Here is a 16,091-nt window from a genome sequence, read left to right on the forward strand (position 1 = left end):
AGCCCCCATTGCTAAAGCAGGAAGATTATGTCCTGGCGTAATCTCTCTTTCAAGTTGAGTCCACCTATTGTCTGTTTGGCAAGAGAACCAGTACTTCATTTGGTCTAGTTGCGGCTTTGTAGTATTCTTGACCTACTCCCCCAAGAAGTTTAGGATTATACAAATTCGTTGGAGCTATGCTTTTTGAGTTTGCTGTTTCCTCTGGTATGTTTACAGTAAGGGCATAACATTTAGTTGTGCTAACTTTATAAAGGGAGACCTCTCCAAATTTGTTTAGTAAGGATTGTATTTCTGGGATAGATGATTCTGGTTTTGTTATGGTCAGTATGATATTGTCTGCAAATAAACCTATTTTGTGGGTTTCACTGGCTATTTTGATACCTTGTACCATCTTATGGGATTTTATGTATTCCGCTAATGGTTCTATAACAAGCGAGAAAATGATCGAGGATAATGGGCATCCTTGACGGGTCCCATTTGAAAGCATAAATGGGTCAGATAGTATGCTGGTGGTATAGACTTGGGCATTGGGGTTGGAGTATAGTGAAATAATCGCTGAGTGGGTCAGACCAGATATACCAAATGTATGTAAGGTCTTAGACAGGTATCTCCAGTGGACGCCTTTTCTGCGTCCAGAGCTAGAAATACGCTAGGCTCTTTAGTTACCTCTGCAAAGTGCAGTGGGTTTAGCATTCTCCTAGTCCCGTCAGGCGCCTGTCTGCCCTTTACAAACCCAACTTGGTCTAGAGCTATGAATGATGGGGTGATTTCCATTAACATATTAGCTAAAATTTTGGCGTATATTTTAAGATCCGTGTTCAGTAGAGATATGGGCCTAAGATTTTGGGGAAGTGACGGGTCTTTGCCTGGTTTGGGTATAGTGACTATGACTGCTTGGAGCATTTCACTCGGGAAAGAGCTAGACTTTGCTGCTGCGTTGCAGACATCGACTAGTTTGGGAGTAAGGTGATTGATAAAAAGCCTTATAGTATTCAGCGGAAAACCAGTCCGCTCCGGGTGATTTGTGCATAGCGAGAGTTTTTATAACTGACTCAACTTGTTGTTTTGTGAGTAGAATGACATTTTCATTCTTTTAAGATATGTATCCTATTCCGCCCTAAGTTCTTGCCGTAGCCCCTCACGATAGGAGTTAAGGCTTTTTAGTAGGTAGGTGGAGGAGGAATTGGGATTTTTGTGTTGTGCTTCAATGGTGAAGTTTTGGTGCAGTTTTGTTATAGGCTGCAGTTTCTTTTCCCTAGAAGCAATCTGAATAAGGTTTCCTCTGATGAACACTTTGTGAGCACATCAAACTGTCATGGAGGAACACTCTCAGTATCATTAATTTGGATATATTCCTGTATTTTTCCTTTGATCTCATCTCTTATTTTGGGGTGCGATGGAAGGAAAGTATTGTTTGGTCATAGGGGTTTGTGGGTTATGGTTCTTGTGTCCACAACCTCAATAGTTACCCGTGCGTGATCTGACCATGTGATGTTGTGGATATCAGCTTTACATACATTCTGCAAGGTGTACACATCTGTAAAAAAGAAATCTATTCTTGAATAGCTGTTATGGGCCTCTGCTTTCGTGGCTGTCCAGAAAAAGGTACCTATATACATACCTGGTGGCATTGCTCAATTGTACAATCATTTTGGAAAAAGATCTTTCTGATAATTACAAAATGTTTTGATCGTCCAATTTTTCCAGACCCAATTATAGCTCTCCTTAATTTAAAACCAGCCTTTCTGAATCAGAAACAATTCAAATTAGTTCTTACACTCCTGATAGCCGCAAAGCAGACTATAGCCAATGCGTGGAAAACAGATGTGGTGAATATTGCAGAAACCAAACGTAGAATGAATCAATCTTTCATCCATGCTAAAATGGACGCTATCGATAAAAACCAGATGACAAAGTTTGATATCATATGGAAACCCTGGATTAAATATTATACGTCAGATAATATTGACAACCGAGTTTTACTGTTATGGTGATTAAGATTTTTTATAGAATTACAACATTAGATGATATATAAAACCTCCTCCGGAGAATTATTCCCTCCCCTTCCCCTCCTATATACCTTTTCTGTTCTTCCCTTACTATATAGTACTTACTATAAACATACTTTAGAAGTTATGGTCAAAACTTTAAAATCATTTATTTTATTTTAGACATATTTATATTTTCTTGGGATTAAAATGTTTAAAACTCAGCTATAAGAATGTTTTCAAATTCTAAAATATATAAGGCCATTTATTATCATTCCCACAAGAATATCTTGAAATTCTTCTTTGCTTTGTATCATCCGTACTTCAATGTCTACTTTTTATTTCTGGTATCACATAATTTGTCTTATATTCTGTACATGTAATTTATTTTAACATAAAATAAAAATTTTTGAACGAGAATAGCTGTTATGAGCCATTGAATAGTGCATGTAGTCCCTCTCAGTGGTACGGAGGCAACGCCATGGGTCATAGAGTCTCTTTTCTAAGCTTAGAGATCCCAAAGTAGGCCTCCACTTCCGAGCCACTGAGGAGGAGTCAAGGTCATTGTTCAAGATCATATTGAAGTCATCACACGATAATAAATTAACCTTCAGCATTTGCTTAGAAGTCTTTACGGATAAAATTCAGGGTTTTTTTTTTTTTTTAATTCTTCTTTATTTCAAAACATGAAAGAAGTGCATAACATTAGCCATATTCAATAATGATACAAAACACGTGTCAAGTCAGAAAATCGGATTACAATACAATATTTAGTCAGCAGTTTAAAGTACTCCAACCTACAACCTTTGCAAGGCACAGTAAAAGAATATTCCATCATAGTAGTGCTTACAACATGTCGGGGCCTCAAAGGCTGATTAATCATCATTATTACTGACCCAAGTCCGACAGAGGCTTATACCAAGTTATGCAATGCAGCAACATGGAAAAACATTTTTTGTTTAAATGGGGAAGTATAATAATTTAACTAACTGGTAGGCCCAAACAGGAGACATCTGCTAATACATTTGCGTCAACTTCAGGGGTTTGATGTTGGGTGCGTACATGTTCACCAGGGTGTAGGTTTTATGATTAAGTTCTGCAACCAGTATGATGAAGCGGCCTTGAGGATCAATATGCTTTTGTAATAGGGAAAAGGATATAGAGTCCTTGACAGCAGTTAGTACTCCATTCCTTTTGGCTGAGTCATTGGCTGTAAAGACGTGCGGAAACTTGACATGTGATCATTTCGGAGGGTTGGCACTGGAGAAGTGTGACTCACATTGTAAGTCTATTGCCGTCTTCCAGAGAGCTCTGCGCTTGTATGGGCTATTCAGGCCTTTCACATTGAATGTCATTATTCATTTGCGTGGTAAGAGGTGTTTTGCCTCCATCCAGTGGCAGATTTTGGTATGAAAAAAGATGAAACTTTAGTGCTGGAAATGTGCATGTGCTGAAGAAAATTATTTTGCATAACCATCAAGGAACATGCAAAAATACTAAACCAAACTTAGACAGGAACTTGCAAAATGCAGTTTTCAACTGTTGAAGAGAACAGCATATGGGATACATCACAAATATGAAAGTGGGGATATTAACAGAACTTGAATCAGCCGAACAACGGGCGGTACCTTAGGTGTCACAGAAACATGTGACAAACCCGAAAGGTACTAAGGGTTTAGGCACCCTGAGGAGGGTAATAACGCTTGTATGTAAGTTGTGAAGCTCTTGCGGTGGAGCATTTCCTGTTTTGGCAGTGGTGTTGACGTTGTTTTAGGAGGGGTTAAGGATCAGCAGGGTTGCCCTTCATAGGGAGTAGATGCCATTTCTGGAGGAGTTCTATGCCTCTTTCCAGCGAAATGATCGAGTGTGACTCATTGTGCATTTCTACTAGTAGTTTGGCCGGGAAAACCCCACTTGTATAAGATTTTATGGTTTTGCAGGATTTTTGTAATTGGCGCCAAGTTGTGCCTCGCCGTCATGGTAGCTTGCGACAAGTCGGCATATAATGCGATTCCTGCAAAGGGGTCTGAGATTGCAAGGTGTTGTCTGGAGCAGTGCATCAGTTGATCCTTCACATGGAAGAAATTAATTCTCGCTATTACATCTCATTTGTTTCAGGTAGGTATGACGGTTTTGGCAGTCTATGGGCTCTGTCAATAATGATGTCAGAAGGCCCCAGAGATGGGAAAGCTGTGGTCATAAGCTTTTGTAGGTATGAGTGCAAGTCATCCGGTTTAATGGATTCGGAGATCCCCCTGAATTTGACGTTATTCCTGTGTGACCTGTCCTCAATATCAGCCATTTTGAGGCACATGGTTTTGATTTCAGCTTCTACATCAAAGTGGGCATCCACTAGCTCATTGTGTGCCAGAGTAAATTCCTCTATTTTCCTTTCAACATACTCCACTCTGTTGCTAACTGCTGTCATCTCTTTTTTTGTGGATTTAATGAAAGATGCCATGTCTTGCTGGAGGGCCCCCCTTAATGTTTGCAGCATCTCCTTCATGGTAGAGTCTACAATGGGCTGTCCTGTGGTAGGGAATGAATCTAGATGCTGGCTGTATGATGCTTCGGTGGTGTTTTGATGATGCTTCCATGGAGCTTTGATGATGCTTCCGTGATGCTTCGATGATGCTTTGGTGGTGCTTCAAGCAAAGTTTTCAGACTTCTATGGAGACTTTGAAGACACATTGAAGCACCATTAAAGCGACATGGAATATCATTTTTGAAGCAAAGCCAAAGCAAAAGCAAGGTGTAAATAGGACTGTAAGCTAACCATTTTATTAAGGCTGCTTTCACACTGAGGCGCTTTGCAGGCGCTATAACGCTAATAATAGAGCCTGCAAAGTGCCTTTAAAGCGCCTCTCCTCTCATGCCAATGTGAAAGCTGGAGAGATTTCACACTGAAGCGGTGCGCTGGCAGGTCGGTAAAAAAAGTCCTGCTAGCCACATCTTTGCAGCGCTGTAGGAGCGGTGTATACACCGCTCCCAAAGCACCCCTACCCATTAACCCTTTTTTGCTCGCTAGCAGGGGTTAAAAGCGCCCCCCACTAGCAGCCGCAAAAAGACAGTAAAAATAGCGGTGCTATACCGCCGATGCCCCCAATGCCTCGGTGTGAAAGTAGCCCTAGTGACAGAAGCTTAAACAGGACTGTAAGCTAACCATTTTATTTAGTGACAGGAGCTTTGATTGGCGTTCAGAGAGCTTTACCAAAGCATGTCCGAAGCCTTGTTTTGAAGCAAGTGTAAACTAGCCCTAATACCTCAGTAAGCACCTGCTCTTGCCTTTCACACAAAATAGACTGTGCATGTCATTATAGGGTTTGGTAAGTGATCTGTTCTCCTCCTCCCAGGCCAGAGGGCATGTTACCTGAGGAGAGATGAAAGATTGGAGGTAATAAGGTAGAGGCATCGGTTTACATTAACCCTTACACGCCATAGGAAGGATACATGAAACAGAGGGACTGGCAGTGATTTGTTTTAACTTTAAAGTACGCTGACAGGGCTGTCCCAAGAGATTGGGGGTCTCCTGGGCTGGGAGTGCAGGGGGCCTATGTAATGTTAACGGAGGGCTGTGTAATGTAAATGTGGGTCTGTGTAATATAAATAGGGGCTGTGTAATATAAATGGGGGGCCGTTTAATATAAATGGGGGGCCGTTTAATATAAATGGGGGGCCGTTTAATGTAAATGGGGGGCCGTTTAATGTAAATAGGGGCTGTGTAATGTAAATGGGATGTGTAATGTTAACAGGAGGCTGTGTAATGTAAATAGGGACTGTGTAATGTAAATGGTATGGGCTGTGTAATGAAAATAGTATGTGCAATGTAAATGGAAGCTGTGTAATATATATGGGCTGTGTAATGTAAATGGAAGCTGTGTAATATATATGGGCTGTGTAATGTAAATGGAAGGCTGTATAATGTAAATGGGAGCTGTGCAATTTATATGGGCTGTGTAATGTAAATGGAAGTTTGTATAATGTAAATGGAGGCTGCTGTGTAATGTAAATGGTGGGCTGTGTAATGTAAATGGTGGGCTGTGTAATGTAAATAGACTGAGTAATGTAAATGGGGGGCTGTGTAATGTAAATGGGGGGCTTTGTATTGTAAATGAGGGGCTGTGTAATGTATATGGCCTGTGTAATGTAAACGGGGGGCTGTGTAATGTAAACGGGGGGCTGTGTAATGTAAACGGTGGGCTTTGTATTGTTAATGAGGGGCTGTGTAATGTATATGGCCTGTGTAATGTAAATGGGGGGCTGTGTAATGTATATGGCCTGTGTAATGTAAATGGGGGGCTGTGTAATGTAAATGGGGGGCTTTGTATTGTAAATGAGGGGCTGTGTAATGTATATGGCCTGTGTAATGTAAACGGGGGGCTGTGTAATGTAAACGGGGGGCTGTGTAATGTAAACGGTGGGCTTTGTATTGTTAATGAGGGGCTGTGTAATGTATATGGCCTGTGTAATGTAAATGGGGGGCTGTGTAATGTATATGGCCTGTGTAATGTAAATGGGGGGGCTGTGTAATGTAAATGGGGGGCTTTGTATTGTAAATGAGGGGCTGTGTAATGTATATGGCCTGTGTAATGTAAATGGAGGGCTGTGTAATGAAAACGGGGGGATGTGTAATGTAAACGGGGGGCTTTGTATTGTAAATGAGGGGCTGTGTAATGTATATGGCCTGTGTAATGTAAATGGACTGTGTATTGTAAATGGGGGCTGTGGAATGTAAAGGGGGCTGTTTATTGTGAAGGGGCAGTGCCAGTTAGTATTTACTCGTTTATATAATACTGTTGTCTGTTGTGTTCATACTTTGTTACATGCAGGGAGTGTCCTTTTTTATTTTTTTATTTTATTTAGAGTCAATAAAAAAAAAATGGAGTTCTTCTGACTGCTTTGAATTTTTTGATAGAAACCACAGGCAGTAATCGTGATGCATCGTGGAATCAATTTGAATCGTTGACAAGATAATGGAATCGTGAGACCAGTGAAGATGCCCACCTCTAGTCTCTGTGCCAGTAGTCATAAAGACCCCCAAAGGAGCAGCTGATTTGATTGGGCTTACCGTTACCTTCTTGACCTCGTGTATGTCTAGGGGTTTCCCGAGGTATATGGCCCAAGAACTGCAGAGACTGACAACAGACCCATGCTATAGATTTCTATTTTCAGGGAAGAATAAACGGAACACAGTCTCTCAAAGTAGGGTTAGAATGTTTAGGTAGAAAGTCCAGGTACTCTTGGAACTTAGTCAGTTAGAAGAGAGTCTCTCACATTAGAAAATCCAGAGAATAGCCATTCACAACTGGATCCTCACCCTTATCGGATAGCCCTTCTCTCACTAGGCCTAGCAGCCGATAGAGTGCTCAAACAAAGCGAAGTCTCTGCCACAGACTTGCTATAGGACACTTGAATAAAGTCTCTGCCACAGACTTGTTGTAGAACACTTGAATAACTGAAAGATGTAAACAGCTTAGAGAACCCTCGTACAGCACCAGTACTTGCAGCCAGTCCGGCGATACCATACGAGATCAGATTCGCTTGGGGTCTTTCAACTAAGCCTCCAGGCTCCTTCTGAGAATCCAACCTTTGCATGGCCTTCTCCCAAAGAATCCTTCCCTGGTTGCTTCCCCAGTTGCTGGGCCTCTCTACAAACCCGAGTCGGCACCGGACCACCTCTGAATCCTTCTTTCAGTTGCTTTGCCTCGGGTCAGCCAGCCCCGAGACTTGGACTTGGGTGGATCCGCACCCCAGGCCATGAAAGCCCTGGCGGGTGGTCAGGAGGACCAGGACCAATCAGACAGAAAGATCTTCTGGACCGGAACCCCGAAGCACGTGACATCAGCACCTTAAGTACCCTCTCCCAGAATGCACAGCAAGAGGAAACTCCCACTGGGCTGGTTCAGAGAAAGAATGGACACTTAATGCACCTAACTAGACTGCGTTCTATCACCTGCCAGAGATGACAGCGCCACCTATGGCCAGGCAAAACACCATGCAATCCAGCCAGATCTGGCTGGTACTGAGGCCAAAATTTAATGTAATTGAACCCAAAACCAAACTGTGGTTCCAGGAATATTAAATGACAAAAACACATAGCACATGCTCTTCAGGAGCCAGCTCTACCGAGGTGATCCGTGTATTCCTGCTCTGTGACCTCATCTCACCAGTTCCCATCCTGTCCCTGAACCATTTATCAGGCGGTCTTCCTATGTCTTCCTTCAGCCAAGTGACCTGATAAAGAAGGGAGATCTCAAGAAATCTGAACTCAATAATTCCACTGTGAAGGAAGCCATAGATGACCAATGGTCTCAAGTGATTTTTTGAGCAATGCTAGTCATTATTGGACCCAATTCTGAACTGTATTGATTTGCATCAGGGCCACCGATAGGAGGGTACAGGTGGTACTCCTGTACCAGACCCCAGCCCCATTGGGTCTGCAGAGGGCCCCTTCCATTCCTCCTCTCCTCCACTTTTGGTTTGCAGCCCTCTGCCAAGTGAAACATGGCCTCCAATCATGTGAGCTGTAGAGCAAGATGGTGGTGATGTGAGCAGAAGATTCAGTTGGATGGAGAGTGGGGAGGAGCGGAACATTGCTGTGTAGGGATTTCTCAGAGCCGGATGCCCTTTGCATAGTGCTGTGCCTCACCAACAACGACACCAGCGAAGCTAAGGAGCTGTCAGATATGGGGATAGGTGCAGTAATCATGTAACAGGAGGGGGCGCTGTCAGGTAGGCTGTATAGGCCCTTAGGTCTGCTATGGATTTTAAGGGGAACCCCACGCCAATAATTTTAATAAAACTGCAGTGGGGTCCCCCCCAAAATCCATACCAGACCCTTATTCGAGCATGCTACTCGGCAGGCCGGGGAAGGGGGGAGCAAGTGTGAAAGTCGCATTGTGGAGTCTCACTAGTAAGAATGAAGCCTATATCATTTTCTAACAAAAAAATTTGATGTTTATGTTTATGAGAGAAATGTCAGAATTGGCCTGGGGGGGTCAAAGGAACAATCGTCATAAGATTTCCTCATTCTTCTCACTGAGAGCAACATTCTTCATAAGAACTTCCTCCTCCAATGTGTCCGACCTTCCTTCATATATATGTGATCCCAACATAGGGAGCAACTCACCTTTCCCAGCAGGGCAGAGTATTTCAGGAGAGGAGAGTTATAGAGGAAGGAGCAGAGTCCTCCAGAAGTGCAGAATATTTCAGGAGAGGAGAGTTATAGAGGAAGGAGCAGAGTCCTCCAGCAGAGCAGAGTATTTCAGGAGAGGAAAGTTATAGAGGAAGGAGCAGAGTCCTCCAGCAGTGCAGAGTATTTCAGGAGAGGAAAGTTATAGAGGAAGGAGCAGAGTCCTCCAGCAGAGCAGAGTATTTCAGGAGAGGAAAGTTATAGAGGAAGGAGCAGAGTCCTCCAGCAGAGCAGAGTATTTCAGGAGAGGAAAGTTATAGAGGAAGGAGCAGAGTCATCCAGCAGTGCAGAGTATTTCAGGAGAGGAGAGTTATAGAGGAAGGAGCAGAGTCCTCCAGCAGAGCAGAGTATTTCAGGAGAGGAAAGTTATAGAGGAAGGAGCAGAGTCATCCAGCAGTGCAGAGTATTTCAGGAGAGGAGAGTTAAATAGAGGAAGGAGCAGAGTCCTCCAGCAGTGCAAATTGAACCAAAAAAATCACCAAAACCTCCTAGTCCCTTAAAGGGGCTCCACCCATCTTTGGTAATATCTCTGGCTTCAGCTTGGAGGTTTGACACTCAACTTCTTTGGTGGACCATGGCGAGGCCTGTTATGAGTGGAACCCGTTTTGTTAAACCGCTGTATGGTCTTGGCCACCGTGCTGTAGCTCAGTTTCGGGGTCTTGGCAATCTTCTTAGAACCTAGGCCATATTTATGTAGAGCAACATATATATTTTTTCAGATCCTCAGAGAGTTCTTTGCCATGAGGTGCCATGTTGAACTTCCAGTGACCAGTATGGGAGAGTGAGAGTGTTAACACCAAATTTAACACACCTGCTCCCCATTCACACCTGAGACCTTGTAACACATAATGCTGGGGAGGGAAAATGGCTAATTGGGCCCAAATTGCACATTTTCACTTAGGGGTGTACTCACTTTTGTTGCCAGAGGTTTAGACATTAATGGCTGTGTGTTGAGTTATTTTGAGGGGACAGCAAATTTACACTGTTATATAAGCTGTACACTCACTACTTTACATTGTAGCAAAGTGTAATTTCACATGAAAAGATAATAATAAATATATATATATATATATATATATATATAGTTATATGTAGCACTCTCTACCTTATGTAAGTTTCTAGAGGTTTGTGTTTTTTTTTTATAGCCAGAGCAGGTAAATATTGGCAGGCCTAGCTGTGAGCTAGGCCTGTTTGTTTTGATCTGGGGGCTGGGGCAGGGTTGCCACCTGTACGGGATTCACCCGGACAGTCCAAATTCTGAATCATTTGCCTGGTTTTCAGACTGGGTGAAACAGACCATTCGGGCAGGGGGGGTCTCCATTAGCATACTTGCCACTGTGGAGACAGTCACAGCAGCAGTGTCATTGCTTCTCCATAAATACACTGTGCTGGTGTTTGTGTTGTAATCTGAAGCCCCTTTCTGTTTCCTTCCTCCAGGCTCCGTTTCAGCAGAACTCAGTCAGAAAAAACGTCAGAGTTTATTCTGACCGAAAAAACGGTTGTGTGTAGGCGGCATCAGAGCTTGGATAACACAGGGTTATATGAGTGGTCATCGATTACCTTCACATCATCTGGACATACAGGGTGCTGGCATCCTATAACAGGAGGTTGTTTTCATTGAGTAGTCCAGTTGTATGATTTATTGTTGTATAAATTAGTGGATGAGTGTGGTGGAGAGATTGGCTATACACAGGGCTTTTTTTCAGGGGGAACCTGGTGGAACTCAGTTCCACCACCTCTGGCTCAGACCCTTGGTGGGGGGGGCCTGCTCACCACAATCACTTGTAAACACAGAAGTCCGGTTTTTGTGTTTACAAGTAACAGCTCTGCACTCTGTGTGTAACCCCCCCTTAACTCTGCACTCTGTATGTAATGCAATCCTGGTATTTAATGCCCCTTTAAGACCCTCCTACTGTTCGTGAAATTTGACTGACCACACCCACTATTTGATGTGACTTGGAGGGTGTGTGTGGGTGGAGGGGTTTTGGGTGGTCGTGGTTGAGTTCCAGCACCTATTTGAGAAAAAAAAGCCCTGGCTATACATTACCAATCTCACCTGCGCTAACACATGCCCCTTCACCATAATGATATAATGCATCTCTAAATAACCCATGTCTCCCCTTTTCCCCAGTAAACAGCCATAATCACCATCTTAGCTCCATCGTTCCTTCATCTGCCCAGCAGGGCGGAGACTCTTGGCTTTTTATTCACACACAAACAGGAAGCCAGAAACAGGATGTGACCTCACAGGATATGACCAAATAAGGATATGACAACACAGAAACTCATGGCCCCAACAGCCAATCGGTTCCTCCATGCAAATTGACATCACAGGAAATGAGACTAAAGGGGAGGGCATCCACAGTTTGAGGGAGAAGTGTACATGTCTCATCCATTTGAGGCATGTACACTGCCCCCTCCGCCCAGCCACATGCATGCACATCCACCATCTTTGTCAGGATGGATCCCACTAAATACTGCTCAGAGTAACCAGTATCTAGTAAGATCATTCTACTTGTTCTTACAGGCTTGAGAAGATCTGCGGAGATATTGCTACTGCTGTTGTCAATATACGGTACGAGTATACCAACATAGCAGATATCAATGTTCTCTTATAAAAGCAGATATGTATACAAAAGGGATAGCGTAGCCATAACGGAGATATAATGTTTCTCTCGTTATGCGGACTTTGCTTCTCTAATGTGCATAGACATTTGAAGGCAGGAAGCCCAGCGCATTGCGCTTGATACTTACAAGCCGGCGAAGGCCCACACACACAGAGAACACGCCTCCAAGACCATGAGAAGGTTTTCATACTGACGGTTTTACCGCTGGTCCCGATTCAACCCAAGTGCGCTCCCCGATTAAATCAGACACAGGGAGACAGATGACAACAATCCATAAAACACACACCCTAGAATAAAATGTCCACATGAGTCCATATAATAAAATTTCCACAGCAATGAGCACAATAGCTTTTTTTATTACAGACATCTATATCTGACCACTTCTCAGCCCCCAACTCCACCCCCAGCTTATATCACCCCCAGACCACTTCATATACCCACCTGGCAGACATCAGTCAGAGCTGCTTCTTAACCCCAGCTGAGGGACATCATCCCATAGTCACCCCACAGACACTGCAAGAAATCCCTCCCCATACTGCCCCCATCATACACTCCGCAATCCTCTCCTGTACATACTGACCCCATCATACCCTCCGCACTCTTCTCCTGTACATACTGACCCCATCATTCCTTCTGCACTCTTCTTCTGTACATACTGACCCCATCATACCCTCCGCTCTCTTCTCCTGTACTAACTGACCCCATCATACCCTCCGCACTCTTCTCCTGTACATACTGCCCCATCATACCCTCCTCACTCTTCTCCTGTACATACTGCCCCCAACATACCCTCCGCACTCCTCTCCTGTCATACTGCCCCATCATACCCTCCACCCTCTTCTCATGTACATGCTGACCCCATCATACCCTCCTCAATCTTCTTCTGTACACACTGCCCCCATCATACCCTCCTCACTCTTCTCCTGTACATACTGCCCCCAACATACCCTCCGCACTCCTCTCCTGTCATACTGCCCCATCATACCCTCCACCCTCTTCTCATGTACATGCTGACCCCATCATACCCTCCTCAATCTTCTTCTGTACACACTGCCCCCATCATACCCTCCTCACTCTTCTCCTGTACATACTGCCCCCAACATACCCTCCGCACTCCTCTCCTGTCATACTGCCCCGTCATACCCTCTTCTCATGTACATGCTGACCCCATAATACCCTCCACACTCTTCTCCTGTACATACTGCCCCATCATACCCTCCGCACTAATCTCCTGTACGTACTGCCCCCATCATACCCTCCACACTCTTCTCCTGTACATACTGCCCCATTATACTCTCCACACTCCTCTCCTGTACATACTGGCCCCATCATACCCTCCAGAAATGTTATTTAATCACAACATTTTATGTATAGTGTATACTACATAAAAAAATTACCATTCATTGCATTGTACAGGGGTAATAAATTTAAAGAGGAGGTCCACCTAAACAAATATATTAAAAGCCAGCAGCTGCAGTATTTAAAAAATGGACACTTACCTGTCCCAGGGTCCAGTGATGTTGGCAGCCAAAGACGATCAATCGCTCGGCTCTCTGCAGCTGCCACCGGCATCCTTGGTGAGGGAATCGGGAAGTGAAACGTTGCGGTTTCACTTCCCGGTTCCCTACTACGCATGTGCGAGTCGCCCTGCGCATCCTAACTAGTCCCTGCTATCTCCTGGGACCCATGTGTGTCCCAGCAGACAGTGCGGGGAGATGGGAAGAGGTCTAGACTCCCTTGGGAGTCTATTCCCAGAAGTGCCTGCATCCCCCTCCCCCCTGAAAGGTGCCAAATGTGACACCAGAGGGGGGGAGGGTTCCGAAAAGAGGAGGTTCAATTTTTGTGTGAACCTCAGCTTTAAGGTACTGCAAAAAAAAAAAAAAATTGCCGTGCGCTGCTAATGTGTTCAGGTTTGGCTTGAAGAAAAGGTGGCAACCGTAGGCTGGGGAGTGGCATGGAGTGTATCTGGGAGCCCTGACCAATCCCCAACTAGGATTGGCAGGGGGCAGGCCTCTTATATATATATACTCATGGTCAGCCTGCTGTGGGAGGAGTTGTCGGGGGGAACAACTGAGTGATGGAGTGTTAGGCTGTAGTGGCCCTTGATGGAACCCCCTTTCTGGGGAGGGGGTGACCTTAGGCCTGGAGCTCGGGAGCTGGGAAGGAACCTCTCCATACAGGGTCATCGAGAGGTGTCTGGAACAGGAGCAGGTGGAGTTCAATGAGGAGCACTGCTGGGAAAGTCATTCAGGAGGGATCCATTCCGGGGTCGGTGAGTGAGAATCACATTGAGAAGCTCTGGGAGAGACATACCAATATTGGATGTGAAGTCAGAGGGAGAGACTGTGGTGTCGTTGAAGTTGAAGTCAAGTTTCTGCAGCCAAGAGGGTTGTCAGGATTTGCACAGGACTTACTGGGATCAGTAGTCCACCAAGTTTCAGTTAGCACAAATGTACTCTTTCATCGTTATTGGTTGCTACACCAAAGGGGACTGCAGACCCCTGCCAGCAAATGGTGGATATCGAACAGTTGGGACTTATTCAGAGTGAGGCCTAACCATGTGCTAACTGTGACAGGAATCTAGGATTGCGCCGTAGAGAAAGTGGAGTGAACTCAAGTAGAGCGCTGGAGGAGTGTGGAGCTTTAGAGACTGCCCATATAGATTCAACAATCTTTTGTTCAAACTAAGTAAGATTCATCACTTGGGCATCCCATGTCCCTTTCCCCTATCCAAGTTAAATCTCCCAATAAAAACAACAAAAACAAGCTGAAGGACTGTTCATTTGTCTGGCAACGTGTGTCTGGAAGTGAATGCCTGGCCTAGCAGGGTGACGGGTGGAACTACCACACTCAGCGACCACACGTTGGGCACCACTACATATATTGGCGTCCTTTTTTTCCCACAAATAGAGCTTTCTTTTGGTGGTATTTGATCACACCTGCGTTTTTTATTTTTTGCGCTATAAACAAAAATAGAGCGACAATTTTGAAAAAAAAGCATTATTTTTTACTTTTTGTTATAATAAATATCCCCCAAAAATATATAAAAAAACATTTTTTCCCTCAGTTTAGGCCGATGCGTATTCTTCTACTTATTTTTGGTAAAAAAAAAAATCGCAATAAGCGATTATTGATTGGTTTGCGCAAAAGTTATAGCGTTTACAAAATAGGGGATAGTTTTATGGCATTTTTGTTAATAATTTTTTTTTTTTACTAGTAATTGCGGCGATCAGTGATTTTTATTGTGACTGCGACATTATGGCAGACACATCGGACATTTTTGACACATTTTTGGGACCATTGTCATTTATACAGCAATCAGTGCTATACAAATGCAGTGATTCCTGTGTAAATGACAGTAGCAGTGAAGGGGTTAACCAGTGGGTGGCAGTGTAGGGGTTAAGTGTTCCTAGGGGTGTGTTACTAACTGTGGGGGGCTGGGCTTTCATTTAGTGAACACTGATCTCTGCTCCAATCACATAGAGCAGAGATCAGCATCACTAGTTGCTAGGCAGAATGGGGAAATGCTGTTTACAACGGCATTTCTCCATTCAGCCACCCCCTGAGATGATCGCGGGTATGCCAGCGATGATCGAGACCGCAGGACCCGCAACCAGACTCACGGGGGTCCCGCCGGTGGCGCGCTCATGATGGCAGGGCGGCATTAAAGATTGGACGTACCTGTACGGCGTACGACAATATGCCTGCCCGTGGCATTCTGCCGACGTACATCGGCGTGCGCTGGTCGGGAACCGGTTAAAGTCTATGGGACACGAACATGAAAAATCAAAAGTGATCATTTTAAAGGCTTAAATGCAAGTTATTGCCATAAAAAGTGTCTGGGGACCCCGGTACTGCCCCAGGGGACATGTATCAATGCTAAAAAAAAGTTTTAAAAATTTAATTTTTTTCAGGAGCAGTGATTTTAAAAATGCTTAAAGTGAAACAATAAAAATGAAATATTCCTTTAACCCCTTGCCGCCCGCCCATTGTCAAATGACGGCTACAAAGTGGTTTCAAAATCCTGACTGGACGTCATAGACCGTCCTCAGGATTTTCAGCCGCTGCGCGTCCCTGGGGGTGTGCATCGCAGCGATCGTTGTTTTGCGGGGTGTCAGTCTGACACCCCGCAACTACGATCTCAGTAAAGAGTCTCCGACGGAGACTCTTTACCATGTGATCAGCCATGTCCAATCACAGCTGATCACAGTGTAAATAGGAAGAGCCGGTGATTGGCTTTTCCTCACTCGTGTCTGTGAGACGCGAGTAGAGGAGAGCCGATCG

The 16,091-nt window shown here is 44.4% G+C and overlaps 1 protein-coding gene across 1 annotated transcript in view; it reads right to left on the minus strand.

Moving 5' to 3' along the window:
• LOC143962440 (uncharacterized) overlaps window positions 1–16,091 on the minus strand; it is a 37,591-nt gene that overhangs the window by 15,436 nt on the left and 6,064 nt on the right. Inside the window, exon 2 of the mRNA XM_077471714.1 lies at window positions 4,091–4,633. Within this exon, the coding sequence (XP_077327840.1) occupies window positions 4,091–4,633 (543 nt within the window). The remainder of the gene's footprint in view (window positions 1–4,090; window positions 4,634–16,091) is intronic.

This window comes from Lithobates pipiens, unplaced genomic scaffold (assembly GCF_037356315.1).
Source record: "Lithobates pipiens isolate NorthernLeopardFrog02 unplaced genomic scaffold, aLitPip1_a1.2 Scaffold_8, whole genome shotgun sequence".
Lineage (NCBI taxonomy): Eukaryota > Metazoa > Chordata > Amphibia > Anura > Ranidae > Lithobates > Lithobates pipiens.